At 39.7% G+C, this 16771-nt stretch overlaps 1 protein-coding gene across 1 annotated transcript in view; it reads left to right on the top strand.

Moving 5' to 3' along the window:
- ITSN1 (intersectin 1) overlaps positions 1–16771 on the top strand; it is a 268969-nt gene that overhangs the window by 99086 nt on the left and 153112 nt on the right. Inside the window, exons 7-10 of the mRNA XM_006153903.3 lie at positions 104–264; positions 11126–11305; positions 13375–13471; positions 16397–16497. Coding sequence (XP_006153965.1) covers positions 104–264; positions 11126–11305; positions 13375–13471; positions 16397–16497 — 539 coding nt within the window. The remainder of the gene's footprint in view (positions 1–103; positions 265–11125; positions 11306–13374; positions 13472–16396; positions 16498–16771) is intronic.

Genomic DNA, 16771 nt, shown 5'->3' on the forward strand with positions numbered 1-16771 from the left:
GGAAAGAGAGCGATTATTTTGTTTTCGTGTTAGTGGGAGTGGCCCTTTGGGAAGGTTTTTTTTAAGGTCACACTTGTTTAGAGTCCATGCTGTTGGTTTGCAGGGCACTAGCTGACATGAATAATGATGGAAGAATGGATCAAGTGGAGTTTTCCATAGCAATGAAACTTATCAAACTGAAGCTACAAGGATATCAGCTCCCCTCTGCACTTCCCCCTGTCATGAAACAGCAGCCAGTTGCTATTTCTAGTGCACCAGCATTTGGTAAGTCTGAAAATGAATTGGTTCCTGTATTTCATTGCATATTTTAAAAATAATTGTTTCCCTCCCCCCCCCTTAGTTAATAGCATTAGGAAATGCTAAGAGAATTAAATATAATGGCTTAAAATGCAACGGCTTATATTTTAAAAATATGCTGGCTATTGCAAGAAAATAGTGTTAAGATAAAGACACCTGTTCAATCCGAACCCTTGGATGAAAGTAATCAAAATGAAAGCAAAAGTGCAGATTGTCAGTATGAAAGGAACAAATTTGTAGTCTGCTCCTATGTCTTCTGTTTTTTCTTGCATTTCACATTGATTCTTCTCATTGCCGCTTACTTCCTTTCGGTTTTCTGTTTCTGTAATGTCTTTGCTTCTCCTTGTGTATAAACGATTCCTTTGGAGTATGATATCTAGAAACATAGGTTTTGATTCACAGTGTTTAGGGAATTTGCCACATTAAACTCTTCTATAGAACAGAATGGTATAAAAACCCAAAACATTGTTATCCCAATTAGAAATGAAATTCCTAAAGAAAAAAACAAAAAAACTTTCAACCAGGTAATTTTCTTATAGCTTAATTGGTAATCAGTTCACTGAAATCACCCGTAATTCTGATTGCTACTCTGTCCTCATTGCAGATTTTAATTGCTTACGTTGATTTGATATTAGCAAAGAGTAGATCAGATCTAACATCTAATTCATGCGGAGGTTTTTAAACAGTTTAAAACATAACACTAACATTGTGGATACAGTTTCTTTTCTTTATTCTGATGTGTCAGATGATAGATGATAAAGAGCAGTAGATTTGGAGAGGACAGTCAGTAGTAATTTAAGTTGTCTTTGATATAAACTAATGATAAGCTAGGATAAATAAATACTCTGGCTTTACTTATTAGATTTCTTATTAAACAGCGTGTTGTCTTTCCTTTGGGAGGTTTAACAGTAAGGCTAGTTTTTATAAAGGGAAATGTATGGGCTTGGGGACAGTTTTTAGTCAAGAAAGACAGTGGTCCAAAAGAAGAAGGAAAAAAGCAAGTCTGATGAGCACAGGCCTGGAGGAGTAGAAATGAATGGTACAGTAGGCCCCATACGTCCAAGACCCTTGTTTGCCTTGTCCCTTGCATGTTCACAGTACTTAGCCTTTAGTTACCAGTGTTTAAGTGGAAGTCGCTCTGTATTACTGACAGACCCTGTAGCCAACTTTTGGTCAAGACCATGTGTTAAGTTAAAAGAATGTATGGTTTTCTTTTGGCCTCTTTCCTGCGTTGTAAAAAGAAACTTCATAGGGGAGAAGGGGTCAAATGACCAGAGGCATCCATTGCTTCTTTCCCCCCAAACCTGTGTAAGTCAGTAATCACTTAACATTTGTTTTCTCTAATTCCATTCTGCTATAGCAATTTCAGCTAGGGAGATATTGTTGGCTTATTTTCAGGAGGCTGTGGCTTTACTGCCGAGGGCTTTATAGTTCCTTAAGTAAACTTGCCGCTGCTGCTGGAGGACTCCACTGGGGTTTCTGATCCTACACTGCTTGCCGGCCTTACCTCCTCACCCTTGCTTCTCCCTCCCTTTCCTCACCTTCTCCTTACAGCACATACTCAGCAAAAGATTTTCAAGAGGATAAACTGTGAGGAATATCATGACGGGAAATTAAAGATACTCGGTCCTAGGACCAGCAGTTAGTGTAATGGCTATGTCACTGGACTCCCATGTAGTCGACTGCGGTTCGAGTCCCAGACCGGGTGGCTTTAAACTCACACCGGGCTCATGTGCCTGCTTGCCCAAGATCCTGAGAGGAGAATGGAGGAGAAGGGATTGTGTGGCATGGCCATCCCAGGGGGGGGGGGAGCGCTGTGATTTCTTGCTTTCCGTCTCTCTGTCTCTCTGTCTTTCTGGCGAGCACACATGCCCTATAGCAAAAACCTCTCAAAAAATAAAAAGATACTCAGTCCTAATCAAGTTTAACCAAGTTAACTCAAGGATCTACTCTTTGCTAATATCAGTAGTGCCACCTTTCTGCTTAACCTAGAATAATTTTTTCTTACAGTGCTTCCAGCTACTTGAGGATGAAACAATTTATTACTACTGTTGTCTTCTAATTAACATTAAAGATGATCTGACTAGATTGGCTAAGTGACATGGTCGTTAAGGCAGCTGGATACCACATGGCTGACCATGTGATGTGAGCCCTGGATCCAGTAGCTTGAGCAACGTGCAGGGTGTTTGTGCATGCGTTCTCTAACATACTGAGAGGTGGGAGAGAGGGAGGAAGAGAGAATGTGGTGTGACCATTTCCCACGGGGGATGCTTTCTCCTCTCCCTTTCTTTCTGTCTCTCTCTGGTGAGCACCTTCTAGCAAAAAAATCCTCAGTAAAACAACCAACCAAACAATAAAAAATTGACCATTTACTTCATAGCGCTTATATACAGTATGTGCTGTCACGTATGGTATTTTATTTCATCACAATAAAAGCCCTAAGCATATGTAGAATTTATTAACCCTGAGATTCTGAGAAGAGAATGAGAAAAGTGAACTGCTAAGAAGTTGCGCAGGGCCAGCAGGTGGCATAGTGGTTAAGGGACTGGACTCATACATGACTGACCACAGTTTGAGTCGTAGACCCAGCAGCTTGAAAATCACTCTGGACACGAGTGTGTGCGTGCCCAAAATCCCAAGAGGAGAATGGAGGAGAAGGGATTGTGCGAGGCCATCCCCCCTACCCCCACGGGGTGATTCCTCACTTTCTCTTTCTCTATCTCTCTCTAGTGAATACATGCAACCTATTTCAAAAACTTATAAAACAAAAACAGGGTCATAGAGTAGAGAGATTGATGGGACAGGGTAACCAAGAAAAATTCTCTGAAGAGATGACTTTCCAGCTGACTTAGATGACGAGAGGTATGTGAAGACCTAGGGGAGAAGCCTTTGATCAAAAAGGAACCGTAATTGTAAAGGTCCTGAGGCAAAAACCAGGTTGTTTTTGCCAAGGGTATGAGAGACAAAGATTAGAGCACTGCAACTTAAGTTACAACGGAGGCCATAACATCAGGGAAGTAAGGCAGGAGCCAGAGGGTTTCACGTCTAATAAAACCTTACTAAGCAGTTAGAGTTTATTTTTTTCAAAGTGTAGTTGAAAGCTCCAGAGAGCTGTTAAAGAGGACTGACTTGGTTGGTAAGATACAGAAACTAATGTGTGACATCTAAACCTGTGTTAGAGGGGAACAAGAATGGCATTCTGGAAATCAGTTAGGCTTTTGCCATGGGCAAGAGTTAATGGTGATCTAGTTCTGGGTGGTGATAATCAGTGTGGAGAAGGGTGAAATTCATTATATCCTGTATTTTATTATTTTTTTTGGAGAAGTTTTTGCTATAGGGCCCATGCCCTCGCCAGAAAGACAGAAAGAGACAGAGAGCAGAAAGCGAGAAACCACCCCCCAGGGGGGATGGCCACACTGCAATCCCTTCTCCTCCATTCCCTCCTCTAGATCTTGGGCACGCCCACACATGCGCCTGGCGTGAGTTTAAGCAACCAGAACTCGAACCACAGTTGACTACATGGGAGTTCAGCAACATAGCCATTACGCCAACTGCTGGTCCCTATAGAATTTAGGTTGTTAGCTTGAATAGCTAAATGGTTGTTATAACCATATACCAAGATGGGAATAACAGGAGGAGGAACAGTTTCGGAATAGAAGATCAAGTATTCCAGCCATGTTTGAAAGAGCCTTACAGATTTGCAAGTTGAAATGTTTAGGAGACAGGAATGATAACCTGTGTCTGGAACTCTAAGGAGGAAATGGTCAGTTTGGGGAGAAGTTGAATGTTTGTGGCAGTGAAATTCTTGGACTGGATGAGATAGTTTAGCTAAGAGAAGAGCAGAAGACGTCTAGCCAAGACTTGGTGTGGTGGACATTTAAATGGTGGACATTCCTTGATAACAAGGAAGAAGCCAGGAACCAAGACTCACAGGAGTCATCTGAGAGAAGATTGGTGTCCTAGTAGCCAGAAAACGGTGTTTTTATTTTGTTTTGTTTTGTATTTTGTGTGTGTGTGTGTTTTTTTAAAGAGAGATTTTTTTTTTTTTTGGAGAGATTTTCACTATAGGGTGCGTGCTCTCGCCAGACAGACAGAGAGAGACAGAAAGCGAGAAATCACCCCCCCAGGGGTATGGTCACACCGCAATCCTTTCTCCTCCTTTCTCGTCTCGGGATCTTGGGCACACACGCACTCGTGCCCGGGGTGAGTTTTAAGCCACCGGGTCCGGGACGTGAACTGCGGTCGACTACGTGGGAGTCCAGCGCGACATAGCCATTATGCTAACTGCTGGTTCCCTAAAGAGAGATTTTTGCTATAGGGTGCATGCACTTGTTGGAGATGCAGAGAGATAGGAAGTGAGAAATCACCCTCCAGGGGAGATGGCCATACTTCTGTCCCTTCTCCTCCATTCTCCTCTCAGGATTTTGGGCATGTACACACACGTGCCTGGCATGAGTTTTAAGCCACTGGATCTGGGACTTGAGCAGCGACTACATGGGAGTCCAGTGACGTAACCATTAAACCATCTGCTGGTCCCACAAGGAACAGTGTTTTAAGAAGGGAATGTAGTTTGTTTTGTTTTGTTTTTAAGTTGTTTCTGTGAAGTTATGTAAAAATAGGACAGAAAAGTAGTGATTGAGTTTGATATAATGAACCCATGTGACCTTGACAAGCAGGTTTAGTACAGTTGTAGATATACTAATTGGAGAGTTGAAAGAGAAGAGAAAGTTTAACTGTAAAGAGAAAATAGAACTGGGGCTAGCTGGTGGCATGGGATTAAGGTGACTGGATTCCACATGGCTTATTGCAGTTTGAATCCTGGACCAGGCAACTTGAAAAGCATCCCAGGTGCATGTGTATGCATACTCAAAATCCCAAAAGGAGAAATGAAAGAGAGAGAATTGCAGCATGACCATCCACCGTGGGGGGTGTTTTCTCACATTCCTTCTCTCTCTGTCTCCAGTGAGCACATGGGCCCTCTAGCAAATTTAAAAAAAAAAGAGTTGGAAGAGAACATCAACTCAAGACCTTCCACATTTTTATAAAGTGAGAGGGGAATCCTAGTTATCTAATCGAGATGAGAAATTTCAAGAATTAGCTGTAGCACTGTAAGAGTTGATAGCATCCAGAATTTAGCCTCTGATAGATGTATTTATTTAGAAAATCATTCATTTGGGGCCAGCAGGTAATATGATGGTTAAGGCGCTGGACTTCCACATGACCAATCATGGTTCAAGTCCCAGACCTGGAAACTTTCTCTCTCTTCCTCTCCCTGACTCTGTCTGGTTAAATTAAAAACATAATAATAATAATGAATAAAATTAAGTGAAATAATAATTTTTTAAAAGGAAAATTATTCATTCGGCAAAAGGTATTAATAAAAGAATGGTAGTCTTTGCAGTGACTATTTAAAAGCTATCTGGGGACCAGCAGTTGGCGTAATAGCTATGTCACTTAGAAGGACTGTTATTTACAGTACTGGTCAGCAGTGAAGCTCTCACAGATTAGGAGGGTGATACTGGACGTTTTCATGAGCGGTCAGCAGGTGGCATGGTGGTTAAGGCATTGGACTTATACATGGTTGACCATGGTTTGAGTCCTGGACCTGGTAGCTTGCTTTCTCACTTTCTCTCTCACCGTCTCTCTGTCTCTGTCTCTCTTTCTCTTTGTTGAGTACCTGTGCCCTATATCAAACTTAAAAATAATAATAATAAATAAATTTTTAAAAAAAGAAGTGCTCTTGAGCTTAATTGAAGAGGTTGACGTCACTTAAAGACAATTGAGTTGCAATAATTATAAGAAGAGGCATAGATTTAAATTCAATAAACATGTTTAAAAGTGATATTTAAATGTGTTTAAATCTATGCGTGTGTACATGTATATACACATATTCACCTCAGGAGGATCATAGGGAGCCAATTCATTATCTTAAAAATGTAAAAAGATAGAATCCAGAATTTACCATGAAGCCTTTTCTGCATGAGCTGTATAACTGGATAGCCAACTAATAGTTCTTCATTAGAAGTGCCTCTTTATGGGGACCAGCAAATGGTGTAATGGTTATGTCGCTGAACTCCCATATAGTTTGAGTCCCAGACCCTGCAGCTTAAAACTCACACCAGGTGCATGTGTGTGTATGCCCAAAATCCTGAGAGGAGAATAGAGGAGAAGGGATTGTAGTGTGGCCATCCCCCCAGGGGGTGATTTCTCACTTTCTTTCTCTCTCTTTCTCTCTCTCTCTCTGTCTCTCCAGGAAGCACACATGACCTCTGTCTTAAAAAAAAAAAAAGAAGTACCTCCTTATAAAATATTTCTGCTAATAACTGACAGAATGATGGTAGGAATAGATCATCACTATTTTGCAGTTGATATAGTCATTAAGCATCTCTGACTGCTGAGATCACAAACAACAACAGAATGTTATATACTTTCTAGAGTCTTGCCAAAGAGATTCAGTCTGGGTCTTATCCAGTCTTTGTACTGGGAAACTACAGGTTACATGGACTGGGTCTTTCACAGGTAGATTATAAGGGAAAGAAAGGGATGGAGAGGGACCTGCAGATTAAAAGAAACATAAAAGACAGCAGGGGGATTTTCAACCATGGCTGAGCTCAGCAAATTCTTCTCTCAAGGGCAACTATAAATCTGGACAGAATTAATCAAATAACCATCTCACTGCCCTTGAAATCCACTAGAGGGAATATTTATGCTTGAAAAGCTGTTGAGCTTTAGGTATGAAGCAATAGAAGTCTGTGGCATTCTTTCCTGGGCATATTCCTAATCCGGAAACCTTCAGCTTGGTTAGAGTGAAGGCTCCGCCGGGGGGATCAGGTTGTGGATACTAGCAACTTCGTGATTGTTTTTGAGGGAGTGACTTGCTTTGGCCATAAGAGTAATTCCTGTACCCAGCAGATTTGTCAGTGGAAGTGATGCTCTTGGCAGCAGATGAGCAGGTGGGACCAGTAGCTTTGGCCTGAAATTGCGGTTATGGGTAGGGCAAGTATATCTTGAGGTATGGTTGTTCACATGTGCAGCTGAGATCACATGGACCCAAGCCAGCTACAAAGTCCTGACCAAGCCTTAAGCTATGTGCTTGTCTATACAAGATACGTAAAAAGATCCTGTGATATGTAAAAGCTGAGAAGACTTTAAAATGGTCTGAACTTTTAATGCGTTTTTGTGCTTACTCACAGATTGATTGGCAGATGTGGGAACCCTTATGGACTTGAGGTGCTTGAGTACAGCTTTTATCTGATCTTTGGCTGACCACTATTTGCAGGTATAGGGTAGCCCCTAGGAAGCCAGATTTAAGATAGGAAAAAGAGTTTTAAAACAACAAAATTGAGGATAGCCACCAGGGGACACACACATTGTAGTATATAGATTGTTCAGATTTTTAGCCTATGCAAATGAATAAATACAGACATGAAAAAATTCAAGAAGAGAGGTGGAGAATTAGAGCCTGAATAGCTACAAAATATTATCTGAAATATCCTATTTTTCTGCTATAATTTATGAAATGTTTAAGTGAAACAAGATAGTAGGACTCACAGTCAAGAAAAGAAGTAGTTGTTAGAAACTATCTTTGATCGGGTCTTTGAATTTATTCAGTGGATAAAATTGCTTCAAACCACAATTATGTTCAAAGAACTAAAGAAACCAGATTTAAAGAATTAAAAGAAAGGACCGGCAGGTGACATGGTTGTTGGGGATGCTGGAGTCCCTCATGGACGACTGGGGTTCAAGTCCTGGACCTGGCAGCTTTCTTTCTCACTTACCCTCCTCCTTCTCTTATTCTGTCCCTCTCTGGTCAAATTAAAATAAATAAAATTAAATAAAAATAATTCTTTTCTTTCTTTCTTTCTTTTTTTTTTTTTTGGAGAGGTTTTTCCTATAGGGTGTGTGTGCTCGCCAGAAAGACAGAGAGAGACAGAGAGATAGAAAGTGAGAAATCACTCCCCAGGGGGGATGGCCACGCCACAATCCCTTGTGCTCCATTCTCCTCTCAGGATCTTGGGCACACACGCACACGTGCCCGGCGTGAGTTTAAGCCATCAGCTCCAGAACTTGAACTGCGGTTGACTACATGGGAGTCCAGCGACATAGCTATTACTCTAACTGCTGGTCCCTAAAAATAATTCTTAAAATAAAAAAAGAATTAAAGGAAAGTATGATAACAATGAATCAACAAATAGTCTTCAAGAAGTGGAAATTACAGAACAAAAAACAAAAAACTATGATGCAATAATTATAAATATTAAAAGAAAATATTTCACTTCAGGAGGACCACAAAAAAACAGCTTATTATCAAAATTATTTGTTTTTGTTGAAGTGAAAATGAAAAGCACAGTAATTTTTTTTTTTTTTTTTTTTGTCTATAGGTTGCATGTGTTTGCCAGAAAGAGAGAGGCAGAAAGCGAGAAATCACCCTCCAGTGGGATGGCCACACTACAATCCCTTCTCCTCCATTCTCCTCTAGTGATCTTGGGCACACACGCACACGCGCCCGACATGAGTCTAAGCCACTGGGTCTGGTACTCGAACCGCTGTCAACTACATGGGAGTCCAGCAACACAGCCATTACACCAACTACTGGTCCTGAAAAGTACAATAATTAAAATTTTAAAATCACCATAGGTATCAACAGCAAATTGAAGATGGCAAAGATAGGATCAGTTAATTTAATGAATTAATGGAAGTTATTCAACCTAAAGAACGTAAAACAAAAAAGATTTTTTTAAAAAATTGAAGCTTCAGAGACTTGTAGGACAAGATCAAACATAAGAATATCTATGTCATTAGAGTCTTAGACGGCAGATACAGAGAAAGGGGCAAAAAAAAAAAATGAGGAAATAACTGTTGAACACTTCCTCTGTTTGGTTAAAAGCATTAATCTTCACATTCTAAAGTTCAGCAGACTTCAAGTAGAATTAATATAAAGAGGTCCACACCTAGACACATCATAGAAACAAAGAAAGCCCAACACAAAGATAAAATCTTGAAAGCAGCAAGAGAAAAGCACCTCATCATGTATATGGGGAGCATAGATAGAATTCATAATATACTTGTAATGTGAAACAGTGAGACCAGAAGGCAGTAGAAGTGCTAAAAGAAAATAAGTCAACTAAGAATCCTATATGGGGGGAGGCAGATGACATGGTGGTTAAAGCACTCAATTCCCACTTGGCTGACCATGGTTCAAGTCCCAGACATGGCAACTTGCTTTCTCACTCTCCCTCTCTTTGCATTTCTCTGGTCAAATTTAATAATAATAATAATTTAATTTAATTAAAAAAATAATTCCATATTGGGGCCAGCAGATGGTGAAGTGGTTACATCACTGGACTCACACATGGCCAACCACGGTTTGAGTCCTGGATCCAGTGGCTTCAAACTCACACCGGGCACATGTATGTGCATGCCCCAGATCACAGGATGAGAATGAAGAAGGGACTGAGATGTGGTCATCCCCCTGGGGGGTGATTTCTCATTTTCTATCTCTCTGTCTCTCTCTCTTTCTGGCGAGCACATGTGCCCTATAGCAAAAAACAAACAAACAAAAAACAAAACCTCTTTTGAAAAAAGAAGTAGATTATAATGAACTAACTTGTAGAATTAATTTTTTTTTGGGGGGGAGGTTTTTGCTACAGGGCGCGTGCACTCGCCAGGAAGATAGAGACAGAGAGATAGAAAGCAAGAAATCACCCCCAGGGGGGATGTCCATGCCGCAATCCCTTTTCCTCCTTTCTCCTCTTGGGATCTTAGACACACACACACACGCACCTGGCGTGAGTCCAAGCCACCAGGTCCGAGACACGAACTGCGGTCGACTACGTGGGAGTCCAGCCATTGCTGGTCCCAACTTGTAGAATTTAATCCCTAAAACAACCACATGGAAAATAACTTTTCAAAAATAGTTTAAAAAAAAAAAAACAGAAAAAATTTGATATACTTTGTCCTTTCAGGATTTGGGGCATGCATGCACACACACCCAGCATGTTTTTCCAGCTGTTGGCTTTAAGACTTAAACTTCTCAGTCAGCCATGTCGGATCCTGCTGCCTTAACCACCAAGCCAGCGGCTGGCCTTAGAATACTTTTTCAAAGAAATATTCCCTTACCTCTTCCTGTCAAATATTTGATTGCCCTTAGTAAAGGCAGGTTAAATGTTTGATTTTATCCCCTTTTTATTTACTAGTTTTCAAAAATAATTAATCTTTGATCTATCTACCTTCTATGTTAACCAGTTTGGATTTTTGCTTGCTTGTTTATTTATTTATTTTAGAGTTTCTTTGGCTGTAGGGTGTGTGTGCTTTCTGGAGAGAGACAGATAGAGACAGTGAGAGGGCCCTGGGAGGATAGCCATGCCACAATCCCTTCTCTATTCTCCTGGGATTTTGGGCACGCACACACATGTACCTGGTGTGGTCTTTAAGCCACCAGGTCCGGGACTTGAACTGCAGTCAGCCATATGGGAGTCCAACGCCTCAACCCCCAAGCCACCTGCTGGCCCTGCTTGTTTATTTTTAAACATAATTTTGAATTCATAGACTTACTTATATGTGATAGTTTTAAGTCCACTAATGTTATTTTTTTGATCCTCATCTTGACTGATCCCTGTTTAAGTTGGGTCTTGAGTCTTCTTGATATGTGGTCTTTGACATAATTCACTTACTCTTATAAATGCTTAATCTGAATCCATATTTTAAGTGGGCATACTGTATATTCCATCCAGAATGTGGTTTCCTCCTCTAAGTACTACTAAGTTGATTATCTTGATTATCAAAATGTGATTAATTGTGAAATTCTGGGGGACATTTTTCTTCATAGGTATAGGAGGTATCGCCAGCATGCCACCGCTTACTGCTGTTGCTCCAGTGCCAATGGGATCTATTCCAGTTGTTGGAATGTCCCCACCCCTTGTATCTTCTGTTCCGACAGCAGCCGTGCCTCCCCTGGCTAACGGGGCTCCCACAGTTATACAGCCTCTGCCTGCATTTGCTCATCCTGGTACGTGGCCTGTTGAAACACAGGATGAATTTTTAGGACCTTTATTTCCTGTTAAATCTTCTGTCTTCACATTCTGATTACATTTAAATGATATTTTTATTCCAGAGGAAAATATCTTTTTTTTCTACTTAATTTCTCTCTCTCTCTCTCTCTTTTTCATATTAAATGAGATAGGCCAGTGTAGAAAGAAGGAAAAAGAATGTAATAACAGTTCTCTGGGTGCTACTGTGGAAGAGGTGGACTTAACAGTGCAATCCAAGAGCATAATTTCCTCTCAAGGGCTTGATAAAAGCAACTGAAGTCAAACAGTATTTGAACATGGTTTTGTATTTTCATGTATCAGTTACTACTGTTCTTTAGCTGATATGAATTGCTAATAAGCGAGACAATCCCCTAGAGATAGAAGTTTGTGAGGAGAAAAATAAAGGAAAAAAAAAGAACATTGCATATTTTTTTGAGGAGGTGGAATTTATCAGGCAGATTGGAGAAGGAAGCAAGTCGATTAAAGGCATAGTCTTGCATGCTTGCCTAATTGAGGAGAGGATTTAAGTTTCTGGTTTCATTCATTACATTTGAGACTTTAATGTCTTTTTTCCTTTCATTAAAAGAAATCATAAATTGTAGGTAGTCTTATTCTAACAAATCTTAATGAATGCTATTCATTCAAATCACTAGGAAATTATTTCTTTTTTTCTATTCTTTTTTTTTTTTTTTGGAGAGGTTTTTGCTATAGGGGGCGCCCGCTCGCCAGACAGAGAGAAAGAGACATAGAGACAGAAAGCGAGAAATCACCCCCCAGGGGGGATGGCCACGCTGCAATCCCTTCTCCTCCATTCTCCTCTCAGGATCTTGGGCACTCATGCACACGCGCCCGGCGTGAGTTTTAAGCCACCGGGTCTGGGACACGAACTGTGGTCTACTACGTGGGAGTCCAGCGACACAGCCATTACGCTAACTGCTGGTTCCCAGAAATTATTTCTTTTTTTAAAACTACTTTGACTATTTTTGAGTAAATTCAGAAGCCATGACAGCATGATTTTAGTGTATCTATGCCAGTGGCTCCCTGGATTTATAAGATGTGTCAGGATCTGTCTCAAAATGACAGTCAAAGAATCTGAATGGACTTCTTGTCACAGGTAGACCTTTCATGTGTGATCATGGTTGCTTATAATGACAGCCAAGCAAGTGCATGGAGTTGCTTTTCCAGTAGGATCAGCAAATCCACCCCCTCTGAGCCTTCCATTCTTTTGCAGCTAATGGCAAATATTGTTAGGAGCAGGCAGGAGTGAGGAGAATGTAGCTAAGGCTCAGAATGTTGTTTCTTTTTTTTTTTTCCTGACACTTAACTAATCAGTCTGAATGAGAATCAGACACCCAAGCTGAACTTCCCTAGCATCACATGTTATCTGGCCAAGACTACAGTCTGACATTTAGAACTAATACTTTCACTCCTTCAGTGCAGTTAAGAAAATGCCATCTTGAAACCAGCAGTTGGCGAAATGGCTATGTCACTGGACTCCCATGTGGTCAACTGCAGTTTGAGTCCCAGATCCGGTGGCTTAAACTTATGCCGGGCGTATGTGCGCGTGTGCCCAGTATCCTGAGAGGAGAATGGAGAAGGGATGGCAGCATGGCCATCCCCCCGGGAAGTGATTTCTTGCTTTTTGTCTCTCTGACTCTCTGGCGAGCGCACACATCCTATAGCAAAAACCTCTTCAAAAAAAGAAAAAATAAAAAGAAAGAAAATGCCATCTTATATATGGAAGCTGTTATCTCTGACTATTGGAATGCAGTCTATGAAATATGATAGTAAATGTTTAATGAAGAGTAACATTTTATGGATGTCAGCATTACTACATAGGAAGTAGATTTTCAACAGAAGTCAGTCTAGAAATGTGTTTGGAAGGAGGGCAAAGAGTAAGGAGGAAATAACTCTTTTTGAGTACAGGCTGGTAAGAAGGGTAGAATTATTTTTGGCTCAGATTTGATTATTACGCATTTTAATTTTTATGAATGGGGGAAGTTTCTTATCTTTGTAGAGTTAAAATTATTCAATACTTATTTTACAGCAGCCACATTGCCAAAGAGTTCTTCCTTCAGTAGATCTGGCCCAGGGTCACAATTAAACACTAAATTACAGAAGGCACAATCATTTGATGTGGCCAGGTGAGTTTGCTTGTTTTAAGTGGTAAGTTTAGTTAAAGCCATTTTTGATCAAGTCATAAATTAGAAAATGAATTATCTATGTTTTTATTTGTTATCCTCCTTAATTTTGTAGAACACTGATCATAACTTCTGTAATTCAGGATGTCACTAAGTTTTATTGTTTATTACTAAGATGACAGAAAAATCAAGGATATGCCAAAAGTTTATATAAAATTTTTATATGCAGACTGGAGCCACAATTGGCCTTATATTTAATTTTATCTCAGATAATCTTATAGAGTGTGTGTCTCTATTAGAGACCAGTTTTTATGAAATGAATATTCAGACTAATGGATAGTTTACCCTAATCAAATAACATGGATCAATTTTGATAACATTCACATAATCTTATTGTTTATATTTTAGCCAGACTTGTTTCATATTTTTACTCATATTTTTGTTATCTTTTACCCTTGCTATTTTCGCTTACATATTGCTACACTAATCAAAAATTAACTCTCTGGGCTGGTAGGTGGCATGGTGGTTAAGGGTGCTGGACTCCCCACATGACCAACTCTGGTTCAAGTCCCTTCTCTCTCTCTCTCTCTCTCTCTCTCTCTAGCTCTTGTTCTCGCTCTCGCTCTCTGGCCTAATTTAAATAAATAAATAAATAAATAAATAAATAAATAAAGTTAAATAACATTATTCTTAAAAAAAAATTAAGTCTCTCTGTAAGCTGTCTTAAAACTTTTGAAATGGGAAGGAGTGTAAATGTAGATGATCCCATTCTTTTGTCTCAGTAGAAATCTCTTCAGTTAATCAAGTCACTTTCTCACTTTAAAGAGAACATGTTAAATGTAACTCGATAATGCATTACCTTTTAAATGATTTAAAGAAAATCCATAAGCAGGAAAGTTTTATGCACACTAACTCATTTTTCCCAGTGAGATGACTATTATTTTCTCTATGTTGTAGATGAGAAACAGGCCCAGAAACATTAAGTAACTTGGTCAAGAAAATAGAACTTTCAAGTCACAGAGCTAAGAGTTAAAATAAGTTCTTTCCGTTTTTAAGGCCTGTGCTATTAACTGTGCAAATTTTCTCTGAAAAACTTGAATTAATTGTGACCTGCAGGTACCTGTGTTCTATTTAATTAAGATTTCACTCCTAAGATGCTTGGGCATCTGTTGAACCACATCTATTTGGGCAGGCATCTGATTAATCCCATTGAACCCCACAACCACCTGTGGAGTGGATATTCCTAGACTGTGGATGAGGAAGCAAACCCAGAGAAGTCCAGTTCCTTGGGTGTAGGTACAGCTTAGGAAACGGTAGAATTCATTGTTAAACTCAAATCATCCGACACTAAGTTCTACTTTTTTATTCTTTCTCCTGTATATACCATGTTGAAGTTTTGTGTTTTCTGTGACTTTCCACAAAGAATTTTGAAATCTGCCTTAAAATTGGTTTATGGCATTTGAATGAATAAATAATCTGTGTTAGCAAACATTAGTGCTATTATAATAACTGGATTTTTTATGTTAGCAGTCATTTTTTCCAGTCACTAAATTTCTAGTAGATTGTTACAAATTGGTTTGTAACTTTTGGGTAACATATTAATGAGCTTTTAGTTTACTTAAATTCTTGGGAACTTGGCTGGAAACTATGACTTGATAAGTGTAATCTGAAACAACTTCTGGGTGTAACACCCTAAATCTTGGAGTGCAGGAGCAAGATAGTTAGCTTCTTGACAAATAGGCAGAAGTTGGAATTGGCAAAAACTAGCTAGTTTAAAATGAGGGAGTTGTTGCAGAAGTACTTACAGCAGAATATATCATGGTAAGTGCTCTTTATTAAGAAATTAATACAAATTGAAAAAGGAGGGTTTATATAAGTGCTTTTCAACTGTTTGGGATCTGTTTCCCTGCTGTATGAATTCTATATAGTAAGTATAAGTGCATAGATAACACATATACATGATGACTAAGAGTTAAATGATGATTACAATTTTGTTTTGACCTGTGAAAAATATGTTTGCTGAAATAAAAGGAAATTGCACATGGCACATTAGTTATAATCGATCCTAGAAATGGAATGTCATTTTTATTGTCACCTCAGCTGTTGTGTTTAAATTGCTCCATGTAGTCATCAGACTCTTCACAAAGCCCTTGGTACCAGTGTGATACTAGTGTGGGCTGTGGCATCCAGGAACCAGAACTGCTAGCTGGGGGTTTTCTCAGGTGAGGTGGCAGCACATCAGCAAGTCTGGTCTAGACTGCAGTCGAGAAAGTGGTGTTCTGCCTGCTATTGTGCCTCTGATTTGCCACGACTCTGGAGATGCTCTGCGCTCGCTCGCTCTCTCTCTCTCTCTCTCTCAAAAACTCTCCCTTTGGTGGGAATTTATAATCCTAGAATTGAGGGGCCAGCAGGCAGCATAGTGGCTAAGGTGCTGGACTCCCATATGGTCGACCAGGAACTTTTTGAAGTCCCCTCATATTTTGATGTACAGAAAGTTAAACATTTTGGAGAATTAGTACTTTGAAAGTACCAGTTGTTTGTTGTCAGCATTACTTTTTAACCAAAAAAGATTGCTTAAGGTTAGAAAAGCCTGGACATTAGCTTATCACCTCAGTTCCAGGGAGATTTTCCATGCTTTTGTGGAACCTTTAAATTACTAAATTGAGTATATAACTTGAATTGGCCACGTGGTTTGTTGTGTTTACTCTTGATTCCGGAAAAATGACGAGCTAACCTATTTTGAGAGAAAAATTTATATGCTTAAAAATGGGAGATACTTATTACAGACGATTCTGAAAAAGTGATTAGAAAAGAAGTGTGGAAGGAGATATTTTTATCTGGCAATGTTCTTAGTTTACCGTGTTAAAGAACTTCCATAGGCCATTCATTACACCTAACCCTCTTTTGCTCCTTCCTCTTTCCCCACAGTGTCCCTCCAGCAGCAGAATGGGCCGTCCCCCAGTCATCAAGACTGAAATACAGGCAACTATTCAATAGTCATGACAAAACTATGAGTGGACACTTAACAGGTATTTACAGTTAAAGTTAATTCAGTGAGATAGGATCGTTGTTCTACCTGCAGGTTGCTTGTAGATATTTGGTGACAGATAGTTCACAAACATCTTTCTGTATTTGCTTATTTCTAAGTCAAGTTGTCATCACCCCTGCTATCCAGTGTTATAACTCCTTTGATAATTACTTTATTCTCCAGTGTGTCTCAACACTCACCCCCAGTCTTCTTGGTCAAGTCGAACACAGAGCAGGGATCCTCCTGTATACTGAAAACCACTCTTAGCAAGTCAA

Source organism: Tupaia chinensis, unplaced genomic scaffold (assembly GCF_000334495.1).
Source record: "Tupaia chinensis unplaced genomic scaffold, TupChi_1.0 Scaffold000392_1, whole genome shotgun sequence".
Taxonomy (NCBI): Eukaryota; Metazoa; Chordata; class Mammalia; order Scandentia; family Tupaiidae; genus Tupaia; species Tupaia belangeri.